The sequence below is a fragment of the Protopterus annectens genome, chromosome 8.part0 (genome assembly GCF_019279795.1).
Source record: "Protopterus annectens isolate FY-2018-M chromosome 8.part0, PAN1.0, whole genome shotgun sequence".
Classification (NCBI taxonomy): Eukaryota; Metazoa; Chordata; order Ceratodontiformes; family Protopteridae; genus Protopterus; species Protopterus annectens.
Window position 1 is genome coordinate 1,138,995,678 of NC_056741.1, and position 26,911 is coordinate 1,139,022,588.

General features: G+C 40.7%; 1 protein-coding gene across 3 annotated transcripts in view; it reads left to right on the forward strand.

Annotated features, from left to right (window-relative positions):
• CHRNB2 (cholinergic receptor nicotinic beta 2 subunit) overlaps nucleotides 1-26,911 on the forward strand; it is a 975,665-nt gene that overhangs the window by 670,968 nt on the left and 277,786 nt on the right. For all 3 annotated transcript variants that reach the window (XM_044080649.1, XM_044080651.1, XM_044080650.1), the window contains exon 3: nucleotides 17,603-17,748. In XM_044080649.1, the coding sequence (XP_043936584.1) occupies nucleotides 17,603-17,748 (146 nt within the window). The remainder of the gene's footprint in view (nucleotides 1-17,602; nucleotides 17,749-26,911) is intronic.

The window sequence follows — 26,911 nt, forward strand, 5'->3', positions numbered from 1 at the left end:
AGAGAAAGGCAAGGAAGAGAAGTTGATAGAAGTAAGGAAGTAAGTGAAGTAGGGAGAGTAAGGAGGTATAAGCAATGAAATGGGATTTGTTCACATTTACAGATATAGTTTATCCTGGTTTTGAAAAAGAACAGAGACAGATTTTAGCTAGGAAGTCTTTCAGAGTGGATTTGAAAGATGGGAGGGAGGATATTGACTTGAGGGATACAGGTAAGGAGTTCCAGGCCTTAGCAACCTTGTACGAGTACAGACAATACCCATCAGATTTGATAGGTTTGTAGACAGTCAGGAATTTTTGGTCACTGGATTGCAATGACTGACTAGGAACATAGTTGTGTAGAATGTTTTTAGTGCTGGACAGGCAGATGGATGTTGGATAATTTTATAGGTGGTAAGAAGCTATGTATATGTTAGTTGATAAGGTAGTTCAAACCAATTTATGCCCTTTAGTTCTATACAGTGGTGGGTTCTGAAAGGGCTATTTGCTGCAAATTTAGCAACTTTGTTATAGCACTGTTCAGGTTTTGATTTTTGTGAAGCTTGGAGGTTTGTAAGGATGGGAGCACCATATCTAAGTGTGGGGAGGAGATAAGTAGTGGTAGGTGTAGTTTTAATTGTGTCCATGAGAAAGTTTTGGCTCTGTAAAGAAACCCTAGTTTTTCTTATGCAGTTTTATATATGCAGGTCAAATGTAAGATTGTGATCCACTATTAACCCTAATAATTTGCTATGAGAAGTGACTCCAGTGGTTGTCTTATCAAGAGAGAGGACTTTAAATTTTGTTTTTTTCAGTGGGAGAGGGATTTGCAGAAAAAAGTTAGTAATTTGGGCTTTTTAGGATTGAAAGTGAGTCATGAGTTACAGAGTCATGTTTCAGTGGCTGTTAAACCTTCCTGAGTAATGTTTTGGAGGTGTACCATGTTGTCAGATATGCAAATGAGAGTGAATCATCTGTGTATTGTATTAGGGTGGCCTGTTGTGTAGATGTATACAGGGTGTTGGTGAAAATGTTAAAGAGGAGGGGATATTTTATATACCAATTCTGTGATTGCACTACAGTGGGGTAAAGGGTAAATTCCACTTTGAAGCAGTTGTCTGTATATTGTGGTACAGTGGTGATTGGGGAATTTACTGTTTCCCCCCCTGTAGTGCGACCTCTGGGTCAGTATATGTATAATCTGTAGAGGGAGGGCACACACACCCCTTCACATGGGGGGGTGCAGGGGGGCTTGCCCCCTGCAAAAACAGATTTTTTTCTGACAGTTTGGAAACTCGATCATATGGTCTCCATCATATGAATTTCAAGTTTTCAAAAAAATTTATGAATTCATATAAACCCATTTATATATATATATATATATATATATATATATATATATATATGTGTGTGTGTGTGTGTGTGTGTGTGTGTGTATACTTATGCACATACACACACACACACACACACACACACACACACATCTTTGTATAAAATTATCATGTAGGGTAACTCAAGAAGACCATTAAACCAAGTTTTTTATTCTAAGGCTTAGAGCAGGAAATAATCATCTGCATGAGCACTTTGGTGCAATGAAAAGCCTCAAAAGGCATAAAATGTTTCTTATTTAGTAAATACACTCATATAAATGTGTCAAGTTTTTTTTTTAAAGATGAGTTCCAATATCTTTAAACATGAGTAGGGCTATGGTTTACTCAGTACCCAATCAACTGTTGAGTTTGAACAACTAGCCTTTCAATAGTGGTATGGGATTACCCGGCAAATGCCAGAAGAGTATCATAACACTAGTAAACTAATCAACTACTATGAAAACAAGTCACTGCTAGGAGCAAAAACCTGATGGAAGTAAGATGTTATCTTATCAAGGGAAATTGTCAGTGCTTTTGGTCATGTGAATAAAATGGGCTCAGAAAGAAGCAGACACCAAAGGAGGGAATAAACACTAGAGAAAGAATAGAAGATGTAAACAATAACAGAAAATCTTCTGAATGAAGCTGCAACCTTGTGGTTATAGTTAAGAAGTCTGGCTAAAACCTTTAAATGAAATACAAACTGTCCAGTGTTTAACCTTCTCTTTTTCTCAGTATAGTAGTTGCACTGCACATAAATGTTCATGATTTTGTCAGGCAAGTCCACCTACTTTTTTAGAACATTGGATTTTATCCATAATCACCCCTGTACGATGTGCTATTTACTGATATTTCTAGTTTAATATAGTCAGTTTTTTTCTTTTTCTTGCCCAACTTAGAAATATTTAGAAAGGCACCAGATCAGCAAGTAAAGGTATCCAAGACAGCCACGCTTAATATGGTGGACTCACATACCAAACCTGGCTTTGTGCAGTACCTTCCCAGTCTGCACCTTAGTAGAGGCTGTTGCCATGGATACCTATGTTCATGGATTGGAGGAGGCATCGTCAAGGACAGATCAAGGAGTACAGTCAGAATTAGAGGTCAGTCTTTAGTGTGTTACAGATAGGGGCAGTTCCTACATTACAAGATTTAAGGATTCCCTGTCTCAAGACTCTACTGCCAACCACATAGACAGCATAGGAGTGATTTAGTGGATGAATTCTTACCGGCTTTGCTGAAAAGCAGTGGGGGTATGGGAATGGGCTGTGTTGACAACCTGCCTTCTGGTAGCTAGTCACAATCCTGAGGAACTCAATTCCTTTTAGACAAGCTCACTTGCTGTTTACTGATGCCGCCTGTAGTCCCTCAGCTAGTCAGTAGTATGGAAGATCTTTTGTCAGTCGGGAGACCATTCTGTGACCCTTTTGCATCCCTGACCAATGCCAAATGCAACTGCTTGTTAAGAATGCTGTCATGCACAAGTGGCCCCAGGATTACTGTATTTCCCCCATTTTCCCTTATTCTGAAATGAATACAGAAGGTCAAGCTGAGCAAGTATAAGGTCATTCTCATAGTCCCATATTGACGTTGACAGGTTTGGCTTCCCTCTGTCTAGGCATCATCTTCTGGAAAAGTCACTACAACTGATTCCCTTCAGAACCCTCTTGACTCACTTGTCCAACAGGCCTTACCCAGAATTTCACTCCCTCTATCTAATCACATGGTTACTCCAGCTGAACTAATGGCCAGGGACCCCTCTTACCCAGAGAGGGTAATCACAGGTTCATAGGTTCATGGGCAAGTGCGAGGCTAGCTGACCTTGCAGGGCATTTTTGAAGCTTAGCCAATTTCACTTTTTGTGCTCAAAATAACTTATCCCATTTGTTTATAGATTGGCCTTCCCCATCCCATGATCAGTAATTATATATTACCCTTAAACAGAATAACTGAGATCATACCATAGATAATTTGAGGAGACCCATACATGGGATAAAACCTGACTTCTGCCCAAAGGCCCAGTACTGGAAAATGTACAGATGTCAGTGGGCAAATTCTGCTATTTGGTCTACTTTCAAAGTGATTCAAGTGCCTGCACTTTTAAACTACCTTTCACTGGCATTTGACACTAGTTTAAGTTATTTTTGTGTTAAGGTACATCTTGTAGTAGCTTCCATTTTCCATGAAGGTTGTGACTCTTTGTCACTAGCTTCCTTGAAGAATTGAAGTCATTTCTTTGAGGCACATTCCTTACTTGATATATAAAGGAGTCTGTTCCGCCTTGGAAATTTATACTTTGGTTTTGAGAAGTTGACTGTTCCTCCATTCACAGCAACTGTTACTGTAGGCCTGACGTATGTATCCTAAAAACTCTTTTTTTATGTTCATTACTTCCACCAGCAGAGTTTTATTTCACAAGGATAGAATGTATTTGTGTACTAACTCATTATATGTGCCTAAAATAGCTACTCAGACTCCTTTAGCCTGCCTGTATTCTTTATAAATTACTCTAACAAAGACAAATGCAGGTGTGGAAAAAAGACAACTACAGACAAATGGATCTTACAAACAAGAGAAATGGTTTAGCCATCACAAATGCAGCTTGTTCCACGGACCCTTCCAGACAAAGTACAAGATTTATAGTTATTGATAAAATACGCACTTCTTATATTACTTTTTGATCAAAAGGGCCAGGGCTTTTACCCCAGACTGTTTATAGTTCCAAAACAGGACAAGAGTCAAAACATATCCTAGCGTTATCAAATTGGAACACGATCATAAATGTGAAATATTTGAGGATGGTGACCTGCAGGCTCCTTCCTTTTATATAACTAAACTTTTATATGGCAGCCTTGGAAATGGAGAATGCCCATCTTTACATTCCAGTGAGACACTCACACAGAAAATGATCTGAGATTCCAAGTAGCAAAGTATAAGTTTAAAACTCTGCCCTTTGCACATCACACAGCCCCAAAGTATTATGCAAATGTTTATCTGCAGTGTTTGCACACTTCAAGCAAGCATCTTGAGAGTCCTTTTTGCTATACTTTTACATTAGGAAGTCCAGGATCATCTATCTTATGGAAGAAGGTGTTTGCCTGGTCTCTCTGAGCTGGGAAGCACTCCAAGTGAGCTCAAAGTATATTTGTTTATAGGCCAGAGGCACAGTAGTCAGTATTCAGCTTTTTTTCCTGTTTGCTGTAAATTTGGCATGTTCATGTGGCTCTGTGCTCATGTCCACAGAGCTCAGCAAAGTTTGGTGACCTTGCCTGAGAGTTTAAAGAGTTTCTCCTGCAACGGTGGTTTGCAGTACCCTGTACTGAAGCAAACACTTGGACAGTAACATTTACCTATAAAACTATATTAGTACTGTAACCTGTAACATAGTGAAGCATTGTGCAGAGTTAAGCTTAGAGCAGCTAGATTGCACGTCAAACACCACTAATACCATATTGTAGCACTATCTAACATCTGCCCTTAACTCTTGAAACCATCCCAGCAGTCCTCTGTAAAACCTAGTCCTTAAATCATAATAGACCACCCTAATACAGATCTGGACAACATGGATATGCAATTTCCAAATGTCTTTGTAGCCAACCTAGTAGATATGGGCATGCTGGGATAATGTAGCAATTGTCTCATGTTCTCAGACAACCATTTAATCCTTAAATAAACTAACACAGTATGTGAGAGATGTACATACATAACTTTCTTGGAGACAAAAATCTTACAAATAAGGTTGTCAAGAACACACACACACACACACACACACACACACACACACACACACACACACACTACATCCTCCACATATACTGTTCACCACACGCATAGAGCAAATTAAATGAAACCTTACCAAACCTCAAAAACCTCCTAAGCCTACAAATAATGCCTATCCTCAGCAGTCTCTAAAGCACACACCAAAAGCAACAACAAACACCACACAGAAGTCTACACCCAATGATCCACCAAAATCAAAGCCCATAAGGCAAACAAAGACTTTACCAAGATTCTTGTCACAGGGGATTCCACTGTATGACTTAAAGATGCCCTAATCACCAGCCTAGACAAGAAGAAGATAACTGTTAGCTGCTTGTCTTGAACCAGGATCCGAAATATCATGCATTCACTCAAGTCATTGCACCACAGGTACAAATATGATTCTGTCATAATCCATGTGGGCGTAAATGACCTAAGATGTACCTCACTGGACTGTATGAAAGGAGACATTATGGATCTCTCTGAATATGTGTCACAAACAGGTATGTACTTCGCATTGTGCAGCGTTCTACCTTCACCAAGGATGATGCTACAGTATGAACAAAAAATGATTGATTTTAACAATTGGCTTCTTTTCCTGGTGTCATTCCAGGGGGATTCAATATCTGTCAGCAAGGAATGACATGGTTAACAGACTATATTGTTTTGCCAAGGATGGTTTGCACCTCTCTTCCCCTAGGTTTTTGAATGTTGGCTAAAACTTTATCCACCCCTTTAAAGCCTTTTTTAGGCAGTGCCAAAAATGGCAAACCTTCCTAAATAGCAAAAAAACTCAAAGCAACCTTAAGGTGTTGCTGCTGAATGCTATAAGCCTCAACAAGAAACTCCACACCCTACAAGTTCTCCTCATGTTGGAGAATATAGAAATCTGTGCTGTTACCAAGACTTAGTTTAAGGTCACAGAAAGCATTCTAGCAGTACAAGACTACAGTGCCTTCCACTCATTTAGACCAACAGCAGCACAGTCAGGGTCTAAATGTAGAGGTGTCTCAATCTGCATCAGAAACAAATATACCTCCAGATTTGTTAAAAAGGATGATGCCCTGAAGTTCATCCAGGTGCAAGTCACCATAGATAAAGTCCCTTACCATATCCTAACTGAATGTAGATCACCATCTATACCCCAAGAATCTCATAACTTGTACCTTGACCTACTGGAGACACTCACCATCCAACCAAATACCCTCACCATCCAACCAAATACCCTCTTCATGGGGGACTATAACTAACCTTCTATAGAATGGGAAACATACACTGCCTCAAACACACAGGCAGAACATTTCCTAGACTTTATTAACACAAATACCATGGACAAGATAGTACGCACTCCAACCAGAGGTTCATACATACTGGACCTAGTACTCACATAGGTTCATAAGTTCATACTAGGCTAACTGCCCTTGTGGGCCATTTATAGCCTAGTCAATCCCTCACCAACATGGGAGAGTACTGCCAAGGGTATGGTATACAGGTCCAGGAAGATACAGTACCACTTTACTTGGCCCTTATCAGACCCATCATTGAGTACAATAACCCCTTCAACATGTACCTGACCAGGTATTTGCAACAGTTGGAACACTCACAGAGATTATCACTAGGAGTATCCAGGGGTATTGCCTTAAGACCCTGTCTCTATACTCGGTCTCCTACAGGTTACTGAGAGGCAATCTATGCCTGGCATATAATGCATCATCAGAACCAGCCCTGATGGATCTTTTGCACATCTGCAAAATGAACAGCAGTAGATACAATAGAGCCAAGCATTTAAACTTTGCCTGCAACAGAAATAGACATGCTGGTGAGACCAGTATGTGTCCCAACAGATCCCTAGTCTATAGACTAGGCTGCCCATCCATGTGAAGCAGAGTTTATCCTTGACAGTATTCAAATGTAACCTTGATCATTGGATGGGAAATCATAATTTCATCCCTGGTCTAGCTGTCATGTCTGTAATGGTCAGAGGCAGACAGTAAGTATAGTATTACCTAATGTAACCCCCCCCCCAAATTCCTTAGCTATCTCCAAATTAACATACCCCTCATAACAGACACTTAAGGTATATGGGGACACAACTTGGTTGGGTTGTATGGGTAGGATTATAAAGGCCTTGGTGTTCGTTAGCCTAGTATATATCTATGAACCTATGAACCTATCCCTAATCGGATGCTTGCTTGATAGTGTCCAAGAAAAAAAGATTAAACATACAGAACAGACATTTATACTGATTTGATCTCTGGTGCTAACAGTAAGTTACAAAAACTGTCTTCTCTGGCTCTCTCTATGTATAGAGAAAAATAGCTAAAGACTCAAAAGACAATCATAAGGCCTTCTTTAGCTATGTTAGAAACCTAGGAGGAAACTCCCAGATATGCTCAGAACTAGTTCAAAATGATGTGAAGATTACTGATCCTACAGACATTGCCAACATACTGGCTGACAGGTTCAGTGCAAACTTCCCCCAAAGGAGAGATATCTATACCAAACGATTGCAGCCCCCAAACATCTCCAGCGCCCAAGTGAGAACTGCTCTCTCCAAAGCAAAAACACAGCATCCATGGGACCTGATGGTGTCCCCGGCTGTGTGCTCCATGAACTCAATGAGGAATTAAACCCACAGCTAGGACAGCTGTTTAATCAAAGTCTTACCTCTGGATGCATACTCACGGAGTGGCGCACTGCAACTGTGGTCCCACTTCACAAAGGCGGTGCCTCCACCGACCCTGGAAATTACCGCCCATTAGCTTGACAAGCCTTATCTGCAAAGCCATGGAGAAGATCATAATGGACCTCATAAATAAAGACATAGGAATTTGCAGACTTTGGATCCAACCCAGTTTGGCTTTGTCAAAGGCAGATCATGCCTTTTAAACTTGGTTGACTTTTTCAAACAGTTACCAAAGCCATTGATGAGGAAAGGCAGTCCATACAGCCTACCTCGATCTGGCTAAGGCCTTCGATACAATACCCCACTCGGGTATCATTGAAAAACTCATCAGCTTAAATGTTAACCCATACATCACAAGATGGGTTGCAAACTGGCTGAGTGACAGAACCCACATGGTCAGAGTTGCTGGCGCCATGTCAGATTCAAAGCCTGTCACAAGTGGTGTCCCACAGGGCTCAGTCCTGGGCCCACTCTTGTTTGGCATCTACTTTTCCAGTACAAGCAAACACAGGAGGGTTATGGCTGACAAAGTTTGCAGATGACTGCAAACTGGCCATAGTAGAAAACACATCTGACACAGATATCCTTCAGAAGGGTCTCACAGAAACGGATAACTGGTGCCAGAGCCACGCCTAAAGTTAAATGCCAAAAATGCATAGTCATACCCTTCGGGAAAAACAAGGTTACCCCTAGCTACCAAATAGGTGGCAATCCACTGAGCACAGAAGAAGTTATCAGGGACCTGGGGACCCAGGTTGATAGTAGTCTGTCATTCGACACCCATGTAGCTAAAGTAGTTAGGAAGACCTTCTACATTGCCCACCTTATCATGAAGGGATTCTCATCTAGATCAAGGGAGGTTATAGTCTCCCTTTACTCATCACTCATCAGACCAATGATTGAGTACAATGCCCCATTCGGAATGTATCTGACCCGACACTTGCAGCAGCTGGAGAGGCCACAAAAGTTCCTCACCAAAAGGATAAAGGGTCTCAAAAATCTATCCTATGCTGCCCGACTGAAAGAACTCCAGCTCTATTCAGTCGCTGCTCAGAGGTGACCTTTGCCTAACATACAAGGCCATGTCAAACCCAGATTTGATGAATATGCTTCACCTCAAAAAATCTAGATCCGTCAGAGCCACAAGGGCGGGATACTTAAACCTCAACACGGCTATTAATAGGACGTGCTGGAGGGATAGATTCATCACCCACAGACTCTCTATGCTGTGGAACAAAATCCCGGTACATGTGAGGCAGAGCACCTCGCTGGCCTTGTTCAAGAGAAATCTTGACCAATGGATGGGAGATCGCAGATATACCCCAGGGATTACCTCAGTGTCACTGCTCGACAGAGGCACAGCAAAATAATGGGTATAGTTCCCCATACTAAAGGGATGGCGTAAGCCACAAAACGATGGGCTAGGCTTGTAAATGCCCTCGGGCAGATAGCCTAGTATGAACCTATGAACCTATGAACCTATAATAAATTCAGTGCTGATGAATGTTTTCCCCGCTCAGGACAAGCAAAATGGGAGTCAAACAGTCCTAACAGAATTCTCTCAACAAGAGGCCATCACAGCAAAACAGTTTCTATGGGCTTTAGATATATGTCTTTATCTGCTAGTCCCTCTCACAAGACCTCACATGCGGAAGCTACTGTAGCATCTCAGAAATGTATGGAATTAATCCTTGAATCCATGGGCAAGATGATTCCTATTCATCAATACATAAAGAAGGAATTTCTGTGGTGGACGGATATGACAAACTTATCTCATAGAATGACATTACCGTTCCCATCTAAAATCCAGTCTCTAAGAACAACTTTTTCAGATTATGGTTGGGAAGACAACTTCAGCAGCTTTCTGGTGTAGGGCAGCTGATCTCAACAGGAAGGATCTGTTCTCATCCAACTGAAAGACACAATTGACTGGGCCATGACAGCCTTTCAAGGCAGTTTTCGTCCATGACATTTCCAGATCAAGACAAGCAATATCATAGAGCCAGACACTTACGCTGTGCAAAGAGAAAATTTAAATCTGGACGAGAACATTACAGTTCATCCTGTATCTTCCAGCAGCTGGCGTTCCAGATTTACAAAACCAATTAGTATTTACCCAAACCAGAAAAATAAGTATGGCACTTGATCTTATCTTGATTCACACATAGTTCAGGATGTCATACAGATAATAAGTCCCCCCAGAACTGGGCCTGTTTTCTACATGTCAGAGAGAAGGGGACAAAGCATATTGCTCTCTTATTCCTTACAGAATTATATGAAAGATAGACACTTTCTATTTCAGATGATCTTAGACCCTACTTTATGTCATCCCTCCATTTCATCCGATTCAGAAAATGCTCATCAAGGCAAAAACAAGACGTCACCGGTCTAATTCTAATAGGTCCCTCTGGACCAAGAGATTCATCATTTTCTCTGCATTAAAGCTTGACCACTGCTTCACCGTTGCCTGTACCTCTATATGAGTCCTTAGGTATTAAATGCCAGTTTCAAACCTCTGAATTTGTCAGCATGAAGGGCAACATTTTGTTTCCTAGCAGTTCCTTTTTCCTCTGAATTTTAAAGATTTTGAAGAATGCACAGAAACCTAATAGAAGAAAATCCTATTTGTTTCCTGGACTACATTACAAGTTCTGGAGTCTTTTTATTGTCCCATCCTACTGCTATTAGACTATTTAAATCATTTATTTGATTCTAATGTGATGTACACATCAAAGTTTTTCTCTCAGCAGTATCTGCCTGTCTACCAGTTTTTCAACAGACTACAAAGCAGCATTTTCCAAGGCTTTTATTTATTTTCACTTTATTGACCAGGTTCATTCCATGAGGCGAATGACTTCTTTTCAGGGGAGACCCAAGGTGGTATTCATACCGAAGAGAGAAAATGTAGCTAAGACCACAAGTACTTAGGAAAATTTGTCGCTTAAAGTCATCAAGAACGTATATTGCTCCTTTTTGTGATTTGTTCTTTATGCTGGAAAAAAAAATACTGTACCTCTATTTGACCCGGCAGATACAACAGAGTTAAATATTTGTTATGAAATAACTTTTTTCTAATTGCCATTTTATCTAGAAGGATCTCATACATTAGAACCTCTCATGTATAAACCACCTTACTTGCTTTTCCATAATGACAGTATCATACAAGACTAACTAATCTTTCATCTCACAGGTTATGTTTGCAGTTTTTCTCACCCAGTCTGTGTAACTGTTAGCCTTCTATCCAAATTACTAGAAGGAGGGTGCACAGAGTTTGTTTCCACTCAATTTAGAGGCAACCCTGATGTTATACTGGAAGAAGTAATTAATTTAGAAAAACTGATCAGCTTTATCTCTCATTCAAAAGACCTATCATTCCATAAGTAGACTCTGTCTTAATGGTGTTGGGTTTATTTTGTTAACTTTTGCTATGACAAGTATAATAAATCACAAAAAGGCATAATGAGGGCACATTCTACTAGGGCAGCAGTTACATCTGCAGAATATTACAGAAATGTTTCTGCACAAAACTGATAGAAATTACCACGTAGACTACTGTATACACCTTCACAGCACACTACAATTTGGAAGCACATTCCAGCAATAGTACAGTTTTGGTTTGGCTGTGCTACAGGAGTTTTTGCAAATGTCTGGTTTTCATGGATATGCTAAAACATTATTTGGCAATCTACCTACCCATATGTTATAATTTAATGTTTCAGTGATACTTCCTGAACAAAATAGTGCAGGTATGGATAAGATACTTATAAAAAAAAAGTAATCTCCGTGGTATCCCCGAACTCTCAAAACAACCCACTAAACAAGTGTATTGGGTCCCAAAACAAAATATTGTAAGAAACTTCTCTGTCTGGAAGATTTTCAGTCCATATATCTCTAGTTAATCACTGTATATTAATGTTGTCTGATCTGAATAATATACAGTGATTAACTATAGATATATGGACTGAAAATCTTCCACACAGGGAATTTTCTTACACTGTTTTGATAAGATACTTATCAGTACATCTTCGAAGAAAGGTCAGTTTAACACTAAAGCTACCTCCTGCCATCCATTTAAGACTATTTTATGTTATTTCACTATAACTACTTTATTATTTTACCACACAGTTAAATGTATTATTATAATAATTATTTTGTATTAAGGACAATAACTTACTGTAGACATGGTTTCCCTATGTGGCTAGAGAGGACTTTACGAAAAGAAGACTCCTAGAAACCTTGCCTATATACGAGCATTTCACACAGAAACTAAGGTTTTATAGTATGATGGTGTAAGGCCAACAGGTGTTTCATAATGATATGAGCACAGTTGGTCAGAAAGAAGAAACTGAGGGTAATGCTGCTCAATGCCAGAAGTCTAAATCTCAAAATGCACGCACTCGAGGCCTTTCTCAGTATGGAGAACATCGATGTCTGTGCTGTAACTGAAACCTGGTTCAAGGCTCCTGAGAGCACCCCGGCACTATTAGGTTTTACCTCATATCATGCGTTCCGGCCCCAAAACCCAGACCACACCACAAAAGGAGGGGGTGTATCCATATTCATAAAGGATACCCACACCTCCAGGTTGGTGGCAACGCATCTAAGCTTCGGAAACCATCCAGGTGCAACTAACCATAGGCAAAACTGCTCTACAAATTGTAGCATGCTACAGGCCACCCTCTCAAACTCAGGAACCCCACACAGCCTTCCTGAAGACACTGGAGGGTATAAATGTATCTCCAAACACCATCATATTGGGTGACTTCAACTACCCGAATATAGACTGGGAACATTACTCAAGCCCTAACTTTCTAGCCCAACTGTTCCTGGAGTTCATAAATTCAAATGCCATGGAACAGCTAGTCACTGTTCCCACGAGAGGAGAAAATATACTGGATCTCATTATCACAAACATGGGGACAAAATGCTCCACACCGGAAGTATATCCCTCATTGGTGAGATCTGATCATAAACTAATCTCACTGGAAATCCACATCCTGCCCCCACCCCAAACAAAAAAGACCACAGTGAAGAACTTCTCTAAAGCAAACTTCACACTACTCAAGACTGGTGTGGTATCCTTCAAGGCCCCTGAGCCAGTGGAAACTACAACCCAAGCTGCGGAAGCCCTTACAAATGCCTTCTATGAACACCTCCAGGACTGCATGGATCAGGCAATCCCAAATAAAACCAAGACTCTTTCCACAAAGGGCAAACGTCCAGTCTGGTGGACCCCAGCCATTAACAAACTTTACAATAAGAGGAGAAAGCTATTACATGATAGAACAAAATCCATAAAAGGGAAGTCACCCCGATCATTATTAGTAAAAAATATGAGCACTCATAAAATCAACTAAGGCCAATTTTGAGAGAAAAATTGCCATGGATTCAAAGGACAATCATAAGGCCTTTTTCAGCTATGTTAGGAACCTGGGTGGAAACTCCCAGATATGCTCAGAATTAGTCCAAAATGATACAAAAATCACTGAACCCACAGACATTGCCAACATACTGGCAGACAGGTTCAGTGCAAACTTCACCCCCCTCTTCCCCCCTAAAGGAGAGATAACTATCCCAGCGGAGTGTAGCCTCCCAGACATCTCAAATGCGCAGGTGAAAGCTGCTCTCTCTAAAGCTAAAAACACAGCATCAATGGGACCGGATGGTGTCCCCGGCTGTGTGCTACACGAGCTAAATGAGGAATTAAACCCGCATATAAGGCAGCTGTTTAATCTCAGCCTTACCACAGGATACGTGCCCAAGGAGTGGCGTACGACAACTGTGGTCCCACTCCACAAAGGCGGTGCCTCTACGGATCCCGGTAATTACCGCCCCATAAGCTTAACAAGTCTAGTCTGCAAAGCTATGGAGAGGATCATAATGGAGCTCATAAACAAAGATATAGGGGACTTGCAGACATTGGACCCAACCCAGTTTGGCTTCGTCAAGGGCAGATCATGCCTTTTGAACTTGGTCGACTTCTTTGAAACAGCCACCAAGGCCATTGATAAGGGAAAGGCAGTCCATACAGCCTACCTTGACCTTGCAAAGGCTTTCAACACAATACCCCACTCGGGTATTGTAGAAAAACTTACCAGCTTAAATGTAAACCCATATGTCACAAGATGGGTTCCAAACTGGCTTAAGGACAGAACCCACAGGGTTAGAGTTGCTGGCGCTATGTCAGACTCCAAGCCAGTCACAAGTGGTGTCCCACAGGGCTCGGTCCTTGGCCCCCTATTGTTCAGCATCTACTTCTCAGAAGTACAGGCCAACATGGGAGGACTTTGGCTGACAAAGTTTGCAGACGACTGCAAACTGGGCGCCATAGTGGAAAGTGCATCGGACACGGACATCCTTCAGAAGGGACTCATGGAAACAGATAGCTGGTGCCAGAGCCATGGCCTGAAGTTAAACGCCAAAAAATGTATAGTCATACCCTTCGGGAAAAACAAGGTAACCCCAAGCTACCATATAGGTGGCAATCCACTAAGCATAGAAGAGGTTATCAGGGACCTGGGGACCCAGGTTGACAGTGGCCTTTCTTTTGACACTCACGTTGCTAAAGTGGTTAGAAAGACCTTCTACATTGCCCACCTGATCATGAAGGAATTCACATCCAGATCTAGTGAGGTCATTCTTCCCCTGTACTCTTCACTTATCAGACCAATGATCGAGTACAATGCCCCATTCGGGATGTATCTCACCCGACATCTGCAGCAATTGGAGAGACCCCAAAAGTTCCTCACCAAAAGGATAAAGGGACTCCAAAATCTGTCATATGCTGCCAGATTGAAGAAACTCCAGCTCTATTCAGTCGCATACCGTCTGCTCAGAGGCGACATGTGCCTGACATACAAGGCCATGTCCAACCCGGAATTAGTGGACATGCTCCACCTCAAAAAATCCAAATCCACCAAAACCACTAGAGCAAGCGACTTAAACCTTAGCACGGATATAAATAGGACGTGCTGGAGGGATAGATTTATCACTCAGAGACTCCCTATGCTGTGGAATAAAATCCCGGTCCATGTGAGGCAGAGTACCTCGCTGGCTCTGTTCAAGAGAAATCTTGACCTGTGGATGGGAGATCGTAGGTTTACCCCGGGAATCATCTCTGTGTCACTGCTGGACAGAGGCACAACAAACTAATGGGCACAGTATTTTTTCATATAAGGGGTGGCGTAAGCCACAAAACTTTGGGCTAGGCTTATAAATGCCTTAGGGCAGATAGCCTAGTATAAACCTATGAACCTATGAACCTATATACGGTCGGTGAACTTACATATTATGATTTACTGTTACAATGACCTCTCCTCAAATGTCTGCATTAATGAAGTGTCTTATGCACAAATACACTTTATTAGCCACCTTGCAAAATATTGTGATTAACTGGAATGTATTTCCAGATGTGATACAAAGACACAAAGAGCTGAAATAACTAAGTCGTACATAATGCAACTGGGGCTGATTAGATTCAAACCTGATCAACAGTCTCAAGTCGTGTATCTCATAGCCCACAGCTGTTATACCAAGTTATTTTTTTTCTCTGAAGTCATTGTAATTTCTTTTAAAACTCATGTTTGCAGTGATGTATGTTTTAAGCTACAAGGTGCATGATCAGATAATGGCCTCTCTCACAAGTCTTTCACAACTGCATAAGGCTGGCCTCCTTTCCATTGCTCAGTCTCTGGAGAATGTAGACCCTATACTTTGATGCGGGGAGTAGCAGCTGCAGATCATGTAGCAGAGTTTATAGCACACTCATTCTCTCTTGTGTTCTACATTAAACAGTCTAGATCTGATTATGCAACATTATCAGAAAACATATCTTGAAATGATGGGAGGCTAAGATAAAACAGGTCTAAATCATGCAGCAGAGAAAATGATTGTTTGAATATATACCTTAACCTGTCAGATATTGTACAAATCTGAAGCCCTAATTAATAGCATTTCTTACATAGATATTACTCATCTGACTTACAATGTGGTGCATCAGTGCTGCTCATATAAACTTAGTATGTATTTGTTCATGTATCCTGCATTTTTTTCCGCTGAAATGTAATATTTTACTAGCATTTCTGCATTATAGTTTTCTTTATATTAATTAATTTAGCAATTGATTAATTTTCTAAACCCTTTGTAGTGAGTTTTTTGATGGAAAGACCAGACCTCCGTAGCCCTGGCAACAGTCTGTCTTATCTTGTGTATCCAAACATAGTCCCAGGCAAAATAGGCCCTGTGTCTGCCCTATGGTCTCCTTCCAAAAGACTATATCTGGTATACCTCTCTATGAAGATGCTGTTCAACTGATTTCTCTTAACATGACATAGCAGTGGCTACACTCTGATATCCTCCTGGATTGTCAAGCTTGTCTTTGTATCACAGACAATGGGCTTAGTTGGCATGTAACCTCATTTCTATCATTTGTGTTTGTGATGTCATTATCCAAAGCTCATGACCATAGGTAAGGATGGGGACAAAGACTGGTCAGTAAAGTGAAAGCTTTGCCTTTGACTAAGTGTACATTTCACCACTATACTCCAGGACAGCACTTTCAGTACTGATGCCACTGTGCCTATAAACTACTGGCTATTCTCCTGATTTACTCTGCCTTCACTCATGAGCAAGAATCCCAATATGCGTTAACCCCTCCACCTAAAGTGCATGTTCTTCCCTTCAGTGAGCAGTGTACTCTCTTTCAGGAAGAGAACCATGGCTTCTGATTTAAAGGCAATGATCACAGTCACTTGAGACTAACAGGATATTGTCTACAAACAATAAATATTCTTTATGAAAATTACAAACAGAAGAAAAAACAAAAAGACACCCTTGCAAGGGTCCTACACCCCCTTTGATTGTGTTTGATGTAATGCATGGAACAGTGGCACATCTCTCACTCCTCAAACACAGAGACTAAATGGCATGTGGCGTCAGTCCAGGGTAACCACATTGTTGCAGCACATCCCACAAAACTTTTAAGGTAAAATGAAAGGGTTTAGATTTGTTTGGCAGTATAGTACAGAATATTAAGTATACAGGCTGATAATGCCCTTGATTTTATTCCTTTAGTTTCCATTTGCATACACTGAGGCTTTCAGTGGCAAAGTTAAGCAGAACAATGCTTTTGATTGCATAGGAAAAGAAGCACTTCTGCTAGTGGTAACTTATTAACAAATTAATCTTTTATTTATGTTTTGCTGACTGTATTTCAAAAGATATGGGATCTTAAAAGAACAAAATTTCAAAACATATATAGGATTGCCACCTATCAGGAATTTGTTATGATAGGAAACCAGGCTGTCTGTCTTAAAATATGGAAATCAGGATCTCTGTCAGGAAATTCAGTTTTGGCAAGTACTTGTCAGCTATTTTGAGCCATTCTGAGAACTAACATATTTCTGAAGTATATTTTCCAAAAATGTTTATTGCTTCCCTTGGACTTTGTTTTTACATATTTTGTTAGTGTATGGCTTGTTCTTTAGCAGTCAGTATATTTACACTTGTTATTTAAGTGGGATCTTCTGTTAATAAATTTCTTCCTCTTCATCTTTTATCGCCTGGGCAGCCATGGGAACTTGAGTAAGGGTATCATTGCCAGCAGCGTACTTGTATGATCCTGAAGGTCCTGGCCAGCATTGCCCTTCAAAATGATTGAATCCAATAGTTAACTACAGCTGTATTTACTACTATGCCTCCAGAACACATTCTAATTGTCACTATTAAAATGACCTCAGGGTGCATGCAGTACTCAGTGATGTGAGCAAAAATGTGCCTATTTTATACCAGTTCTTGCTCTTTCTTTTACAGGGACTGTGGCAACAGACACTGAAGAGAGGCTGGTGGAGTACCTGCTAGATCCATCTCGTTACAATAAGCTGATCCGGCCTGCTGCAAATGGCTCAGAGGTGGTGACTGTACAGCTGATGGTGTCACTTGCACAGCTCATCAGTGTGGTGAGTTTTTGCAGCTAAATTAACAACACAAGAAATGCTTACTTTAAAAAAAAAAGTTTTTATTAAAATTCAGTCACTGTTGTGGGGATATAATGTTAGCTGATACATGAAAGGTAGGAATTAATTATTGGCCCCTGGATTTCTACTGACAAGCAAAACAGCATGATACTTTATCCAAATTAGTATTTCTGCTTTCCAGGGGAAAAGTGGCTTATGCCTTTTGAGTGTTTTTGTCACTCCCCCTGTGCCTAAGGGACAGTGCTACAGTTTTTCTGATGAGAAATATTTATTAGCTTGGCCTGTGAAAAATGAACTATGTTTGCCCCAAAAGCAGACATGACAGAAAGCAAATGGGTGGTTCTGTCCCCCTCACACACACACACACACACACACACACACACACACACACACACACACACACACACACACACACACACACACACACACACACACACACACACACACAACAAAAAAAGGAGACAAAAAAATATAGCTGCAACATGTTAAATAGAAAACATAAATTTGTTACCTAGACTGTCTATCACAGAGATGGTGTAAGGAGTGCCATACCAGGTAAATATTTTCTAGACTGTGTACATGTATGTGTGTGTGTGTGTGTGTGTGTGTGTGTGTGTGTGTGTGTGTGTGTGTGTGTGTGTGTGTAAGGGCAAGACAGGGACCTTATCAATGTATTCGTGACAGTATGACGGTCTGGGTGTCCTTGTGATTGCATATGACTGTGTGTGGTTGTGTTTGTCTGTAGAGAAGCCTGTGCAACTACATTGCATGAGCTGGGAGGCTGCAAAGTTGTTCCATTTGCTCCAGCTGTTGCAGGTTTCTGATTCAGAGACATGCAAATGAGTTGTTCATAGGTTCATAGGTGGTCACTTGGCTAATGGTCCTAGATCCCTTACAAGCCTAAACATATTTATCCTGAGTTGCCCCAATTGTCAGAGGTTAGTTGAGTGAAGTTTGCTGAGGCATGGGCCTGTGGTAGTTAATACTGACTTCCTCTGTCCAGGAGGGACATGAGCACCACACCAGGAGTGAATTTGTGGTCACCAATCCATTGATCTAGGTTGCGTTTGGAGGGGGTCATGAGATTTTGTTCCATGCAGCTCTTGTATGTCTCTGAATCACTAGTTAGCTCTGCAGCAGTGCTGGACCTCAGCATGGGAACACTGTTAGCACTGCAGAGCTAATGTCTGTGAATCTCAGCTATAGTCTTTGATGATTAGTGTAAACCCAAAAATCCTAAGTACCTTCCCTTTGTAGAACATAGCCTTCTCTTTGCACTGGCAGATTTTTCCAAGAGACAGGAGGCAGAAAATTGCACAATGAAGCTGGCCAAACCAAGATGCACTGAGTCTAGCATATTTTCCCCTTATCCCTCATATATTGTTAGTAACATTTGAGTAAGACATTCTTACATTCATAAAAAATAAATTCTTACATCCAATCATTTTCCATCCTGTGTGAAGCACAAGATTATACAGAAGAGGTAATCAGATCCATAATTTGTTCTAGTCTGGCAACCTAGTGGGATCACTCATTTAGGATACATAACTTTAGCAACAATTCTGTTTCTTCTGTACATTAATTTCTTGAGAATACAATTTTCATTTTTAGTAACCAATTGTTTGACAACAATTTGCCTGAATTTGTAATATAAAATGTGTCAAATCTTCAAGACTGCCTAGTAATGAAACCACAAGACTGCTGTACGCTCAGTCTTTTTTTCAGTTTACCCAGTTTTCATTTGTCTTCTCTGACTTTTTTGATTTCTAAGTCCTCAGATGGCTCTCACATCCAGATTATACAGAGGTTTTAAAAATCATTTTGGTGTTGTCTTATAGATTAAGCATGTTGGCATATTTAGGTCAGAAAACCATATGTGGCATGACTTAGTCTATTTCATAACAATGTAAAGCAGGCAAGTGTGTCTGCGCTCTTCTTCTTTTGGTTTTTCCCAGTTAAGGGTCACCATAGTGGATCACCTGTCCACTCATGATTGGCAGTAGAATGTTACAGTGTCAAGTTGCTAGCCCAGCACCCAACCTTCTGCAGAAGGCACACACACACACCTAGGGCCAATTTAGATTATCCAATCCACCTGTAGCATATCTTTGGGAGGAAACAATAACAAACCCATAAAACCACAGGGAGGGCATGCAGACTCCACAGAGAAGGCACCCCAGCTGAGGACTGAACTAGAGAACCTCTTGCTGTGAGGTAGCAACACTAACCACTGCACCACCATGGCCACCCTAATACTAAGTATTAATATTAGAAGTATATTAAACAAAGTCCATGACCTGCATGCTAATATTTCCCTCTATTCTCCAGATGTAGTACTTTTAACAGAAACATGGCTAAAACCTGAAATCTCCAACAATGAAATTTACTGCCCCTGGCTATAACTTAATAAGCAAAGACCGAATGGACAAAAAGGGAGGAGGTATTGCAATATTATTCAAAGACCATCTAAATTTCACCACAATAGACATACCAATCGCAGCCCTAGGTACCACAGAAATGTTATTATCTAATCTAAAAATTAATACTAGAAAAACAATCAATATAATTGGATGCTATTTCCCACCTGGTAATAACTTACCCACGCATGAGAACTTACTTCACTGGGCATCTGGTACACTCCTCCAAGAAACCATTATTCTAGGTGATTTCAATATTGACTGGACCCTATATAACACAACTATACCCACTACTCATATCAACCTCCATGGATTCACTCAACTAATACATTCCCCAACTAGAACTGACAAATCAACAAACAGACAGTCTATACTAGACTGGATACTTTCAAACAAACCTTCCCATATAAGTCAATCTGGCTGCCTACCTGATAGTCTGAGTGACCACTTGCCTACCTATATAATCAGACACCACCCAACTCAAGAAAAAATTACTACCTTCCAACAAATATGTAGTAAAAAGAATTTCAGCCCATCTAACTTCACCTCAGCACTTCAGTCCTGTAATTGGAGTTCCATTAAGCAACTCAACCTTAACAAAGCGGTTAGGTACTTCAACTCCATTTTTCTGAGCATACGAAACTTCCATGCCCCCACTAGAACCATTAGAATCAAATCTAAGCATGCCCTCTGGTTGAGCAAAGAAACCAGATCTCTTCTTCATGCAATAGTGAAAGCTTAGTCCAACCGGCACAAAACTAAAACAATAAATGCAAAACAAACATACCTTGAGCTCAGAAACAAATCCAAAAAAATAATTAGAGCAGACAAAATAAACTATTAGCATAGCATACAAAGTAAACCTCAACATGATCCTAGACAGTTCTGGGCAGCTACAGCCAGGAAAATCTAAGACCCCAACCCCTACTATTACAGACACCTCAACTGATATAGCCACCCAGTTTAACAACATTTTTAGAGAATTTATACTTGCACTACCAAAATTTCAACACCCCCTGACCCAAATGACAAATAAGATCTCCTAACTAAAAGCAACTTTACCTTTCAACGAGTCAGTTTCCCAGATTAAAAAAAATATTCAAAAAGCTAAAACCAACCACATTGTCCACAGATGAACTCCCCACAGAATTTCTGAAAATAGCAGCTGAAGAAATAGCGTATCCAGTGACCATCCTAATTAACCGTTCTATTTCCAAAAAACTAGTCTCTCATATCATTCCCCTCCATAAAGGGGGAAACTCAAAAGAACTAACAAATTATCACCCCTTAGCTATACTGTCTCCCCTGTCAAAAATACTGGAAAGATTTATTCACATCCAGATTATGCAACACCTCACCACACATCAACTGATCACTAACACCCATCATGGGTTCAGGCCTCACCGCAGCACAACTACTGCTCTCATGCCTTTCACTCACTTCGTATATGGCATAGAAATGATGGCAAATATGTCTCAGCTATCTTCCTAGACCTTTACAAGGCTTTTGACATGGTTAATCAAAACAAGCTAATTAAAGCCTTGCCAGAACTAAATCTTAGCCAATCCACTATCAGTTGGTTTCGTAGCTACCTAACAGGGAAACAGCAGGCAGTTAAATGGCACTAGGAGCAATCTCCTTTGCTCCCTGTTACAATAGGAGTTTCTCAAGGCTCTATTCTTGGACATTTGTTATTTACTATATTTACAAATAACCTTCACACCTCCACCCCTCCACTCCTCAGTCAGCCAATATGCAGATGACGCCACATTAGTCTGTGCCTCCTCTTCCCTCCAAGAACTACACTAGTAAATACAAGCTTCCTTTCTCTCTGTTGAATCCTGGCTCACTGATCAGCAGCTAATACTCATCCCTAGCAAAACAGAATTTATCATTTTCCAACCAACACAACAAACTAATCCTGACCTAACATTTAACATCTTATCCAGTAACAAAACTATCATGACCCCTGATACCCACACAAAGCTTCTTGGGGTTATAATTGACTGTAACATGAAATTTGTTATCCATGTCTCCCTCACCATTAAGAAAGTACACAAAAAACTAGGTACTCTATATAGAAATAAAAAGTTCTTAAATTTGGCTAGGGCCACTACTGCATGCAATCACCTCATCTCTACATTACTATATGCCTCTCCAATCCTCTCCAACCTTAGAAAATTTGACCTATCCAAACTCGAAGCCTGTTATAACAAAAATAAAATTTGCTACTAACATTTCCTACAGATCTCACCACTGTCTAGCTCTTAAGCAACTCAAGTAGCTTGAACTTCTGAACCTACTTCTTTACAATGAGCTTACCCTGACACACAAAATTCTACACCTCCCGAGAAAACCCCTTCTCTACAACAGCTAATAATTCCATACTCATGTACCAGAAACCTCTGCTCCACTAGCAAACCTCTGCTCAAAGTAACTAAAGACAACAATGATGCTGGCTCATCCCTGTACTCTAACAATATTGCTAAACAGTGGAACAACCCCCCCCCCCCACTCACTGCTATAGCTTCCATACATGAATTTTAAAAATCATTAAAATTACATTTACTGAACTCATGGCTCTGCAACTGTGACAGTCCAGGCTAATACTAGGACCCTGCTCCCTCTCCCTTTACCTCTTCATCTATCAAACCCTCATTCCATATATCTACTCTCCTCATATCTCTTATTACTATATCCACCTGTTCCTTCTCCTTGCTTTATTTAATGACAGCTACTAAAATGGAAGAATTAACATCTGTTGAAACTATATGTCACATGTTAATGTTGAATGTTATTAATACACTGTACTGTATGAATACAAAATGTAGTTTAACACTGTGCATGAATTATTGTTCTGTTAACATTTTTTGTGACTGCGCTAATGTCCTTAATTTTACTTTGTGCATGTAAAACAACAGAAAGCACCTTGATGACAGAGTAACTGAGCTGTTCTATACCAGTAAAGCTACCAAACTAGCAACAGCATTAAAAAAGTAAAGTCTAACATTTCCTTTATCCTTTCTAATCTCCATTTCATCTTCACCAGTGGAGGTACCAGACTTACTTATTTTTTTTCCTGTATGCTGTGTCACGCATTGTAGCTTTTGTCCTACTGCTGTTTTTTAACTACACTTTCCATAATAACTGAATATTGATGTAATGACTTCAAGAAAACATGGTCTTGGTATGTGGTGTCCTCTGTAAGCTTCATGTGTTGTTGCATGCATTAATTTCAAAGTACAACCATAAAATTTGTTTAATTTTAGCTTGTAGACAAAATAATATTTTGACAGGGATTCATTAGACAATGAAGCGGGCTGTCTCCACTGGTATTTTAAGAGAAATCATATATAAAATGCAAGCTCTTCCTTTTTATAGCTCTAAAGAGCTGTGTAAATGTGTGGACAATAAGAGGTTGAGTTATGACACCTGTTTTCCAAAACAACTCCATAAAAAAACGTCTCCAAAGCCAACTTCATGCTACTCAAGTCAGAAATGACAAACTTCATGAAACCCATGCAGAAGGGAACTGAAAGTTTGACTGCTGAATCCTACACTAAGGCCCTGTACGAGCACATCCACTCATGCATGAATCGTGCCATCCCAAATAGAACCAAGATGCTCTCCTCCAAAAAAAGAAGTCAATCTGGTGGTCCCCTGCCATAAACAAACTTTACAACAAAAGGAAGAAAATGTTGCAGAAAAGAGGAAAATCCCAGGATGCAAACAACTCCTTTACCAGCCTCAGTAAGAAGCTGAGATCCCTCATAAAATCCTCCAAAGCTAGTTATGAAAATAAAATTGCCAAGGATTCCAAAGACAGCCACCAGACATTCTACAACTATGTCAAGAATCTAAATGGCAATGCTCAGATCTGCTCTGAGCTACAACAGAATGGCATTAAATATGCTGATCCCAAGGATATTGCCAATATCCTGGCAGATCAATTCAGTGCCAACTTCACCCCCCTCTCACCCCCTAAACGGCCCATCTCAATACCAGAAGATTGCCAAATTCTGGTAATAACAGCCACACAAGTAAAAAACGCACTCTCCAAAGCTAAGAATACAGCATCCATGGGACCAGATGACATCCTGGGCTGTGTATTACATGAACTACAGAATGAACTGGCACCTCACCTAAATGTCATGTTTAATCATAGCTTCACCTCAGGCTTCGTGCCCAATGAGTGACGCACAGCTACAGTTATCCCACTCCACAAGGGGGGATCCACCGGCCCATCATTCTGATGAGCCTGATCTGCAAGGCCATGGAATGTATTATCATGGAACTTATAAACAAAGACATTGGCAACCTTCAAATACTGGACCCCACCCAGTTTGGGTTCATGAAGGGCCGATCTTCTCCTAAACCTGATTGACTTCTTTGAATCAGTCTCTAGAGCTGTAGACAAGGGTAAGGTGGTCCACATAGCCTATCTGGACCTCGCCAAGGCCTTTGACACCATCCCCCACTCTGGAATCATAGATAGACTTACTAAGTTGGGCATTAATCCCTACATCACTCGATGGGTTGTCAACTGGCTTACTAACAGAAGCCACACAGTAAAAGTAGCTGACTCCAAATCCAGCTCCAGGCAAGTGACAAGCAGAGTACCTCAGGGTTCAGTCCTGGGACCGCTCTTGTTTGGCATCTACTTCTCTGAAGTACAGGCTAACACTAAGGGACTCTGGCTAACAAAGTTTGCAGATGACTGCAAACTGGGAGCCATTATTGAATCTCCAAATGATGTGGATACTCTACAAAAGGGCCTTACAGAAAAAAGATGATTGGTGCCAGAGTCATGGGCTCAAGCTCAATGCCAAGAAATGTATAGTTATCCCCTTTGGGAAAAAACATGTACCCATAAATTTCCTCATAGGTGGCTGTACACTAAACACCGAAAGTGTGATAAGAGACTTAGGGACACAGGTGGACAGTGGTCTCACCTTCGATAACCACATCACCACAACAGTCAGGGAATCCTTCTATGTGGCACACCTCATCACTAAGAGCTTTTCATCCAGAAAAAAGGAGGTCATTGTCACACTGTACTCATCCCTCATTAGACCCATTATAGAATACAATGCCCCATTTGGTATGTACCTCTCAAGATATCTGCAACAACTGGAAAGGCCACAGAAATACCTCACTAAAAGAATCACAGGCCTAAAGCAGATGCCCTAAGCTGACCACCTTAAAAATTCCAGCTATACTCTGTCACACATCGTCTACTCAGAGGCAATCTCTGCTTAACATACAAGGTCATGTCAAACCCAGAGCTGCTGGACATGCTACACTTAAAGAAATCCCAATCCCTCAGAGCCACATGCTCCAGGGATCTAAACCTTGTCATCACAATAAACAAAACATGCTGGAGGGATAGGTTCCTGACCCAGAGACTCCACAGACTCTGGAATAGACTGCCCATACATGTCAAGCAGAGTGCCTCTTTGGCCCTCTTCAAAAGGAACCTTGACGATTGGATGGGAGAAAGGAAATTCACCCCAGGGATCACGTCAGTCACCCTGCTAAACAGGGGTCCATGGAAGTAAATAGTGTGAGAAGAAATAGCCAGGGAATTGTTATGGCTAGGCTTGCATAGGCCAAGGGGCCGATAGCCTAGTACCAACCTATGAACCTGTGGAGGGTGTTCCAACTCAGCAGCGTTCTGAAGTTTTGGTAAATGTCTTGGCACTTCCCATGAGCTCAGATGCAAAGCAACAAAGTGGATCTACTAATAATTTGACTGAGTCGGCCTTCTTGCTCACTGCAGCTAAACAAAGCTAGATTTGTTTATTTTAACAGTGGTACCAATTCACTTGCAAGGATTCGTAAACTGTGTTCAAGAACTCATCTCAACTGTCCCGACATGCATAAAACAAAAAATATAAAAAAGAGATAGACTGACAAATTATAACAAATAAGGTAGAAGAGATAGCTGGAATAAAAAAGTTATCTATCTTCCCAGCAAATTCCACATGCTTTTGAGTGCCTCTGTAGCATGTATAGAAACCAGCTCTGTCCCAACAGTGACATTAAAAGTTATCTGAAAATCAGCTGAGGCATGCTGAAACTCACTGGATAGGCCAGTGAACCACCACCCATAGAGAAATAAGTAATAAAACCAAAGTTGCCAGATGTACAACTGACCAGAACATTTACCATGGAGAAATGAATGATTATGTTACTGTGGAAGGATAAATGCCCTCCATGTCCACAACAGATAAAAGGATGATTATGCTATCCATGAAAGCTGGATGGATGCTACAGAACCTGGCCATGTTCGTATATTAATCAGTGGTCATAACATCAGCAGTAGGATGGCTGACTGTGATGGCCATGTGATGGTTAACTGTTGGTCAAGGAATCATGGTAGATGACCACAGGCATTTCCAGATGTATGATGGTTACTTCAGACTATTTTTCATTGCTTAAGACTAAGTAAATATATTTGTACCAAGTTACTGTTATGTTTGCATTACTGAGACTATTCCCTTGCCAGGTGAGTCTCAGAGATACTACTTCAAATGTATGAGGGAAGTAAATCTTCTCTGAGCTACAGAAATGCTATACTGAAAATATAAATTACCATCCTGGGCTTCATCTGATGGAGGGATGAAGTATGGTAAACTCAAAAAATATAATAGTGCTATTTTACTGTGATGTTCTGAAATATCATTCATACAGTGGGACAAGGCACTTGGCCTTTCTTCACCTAGTTA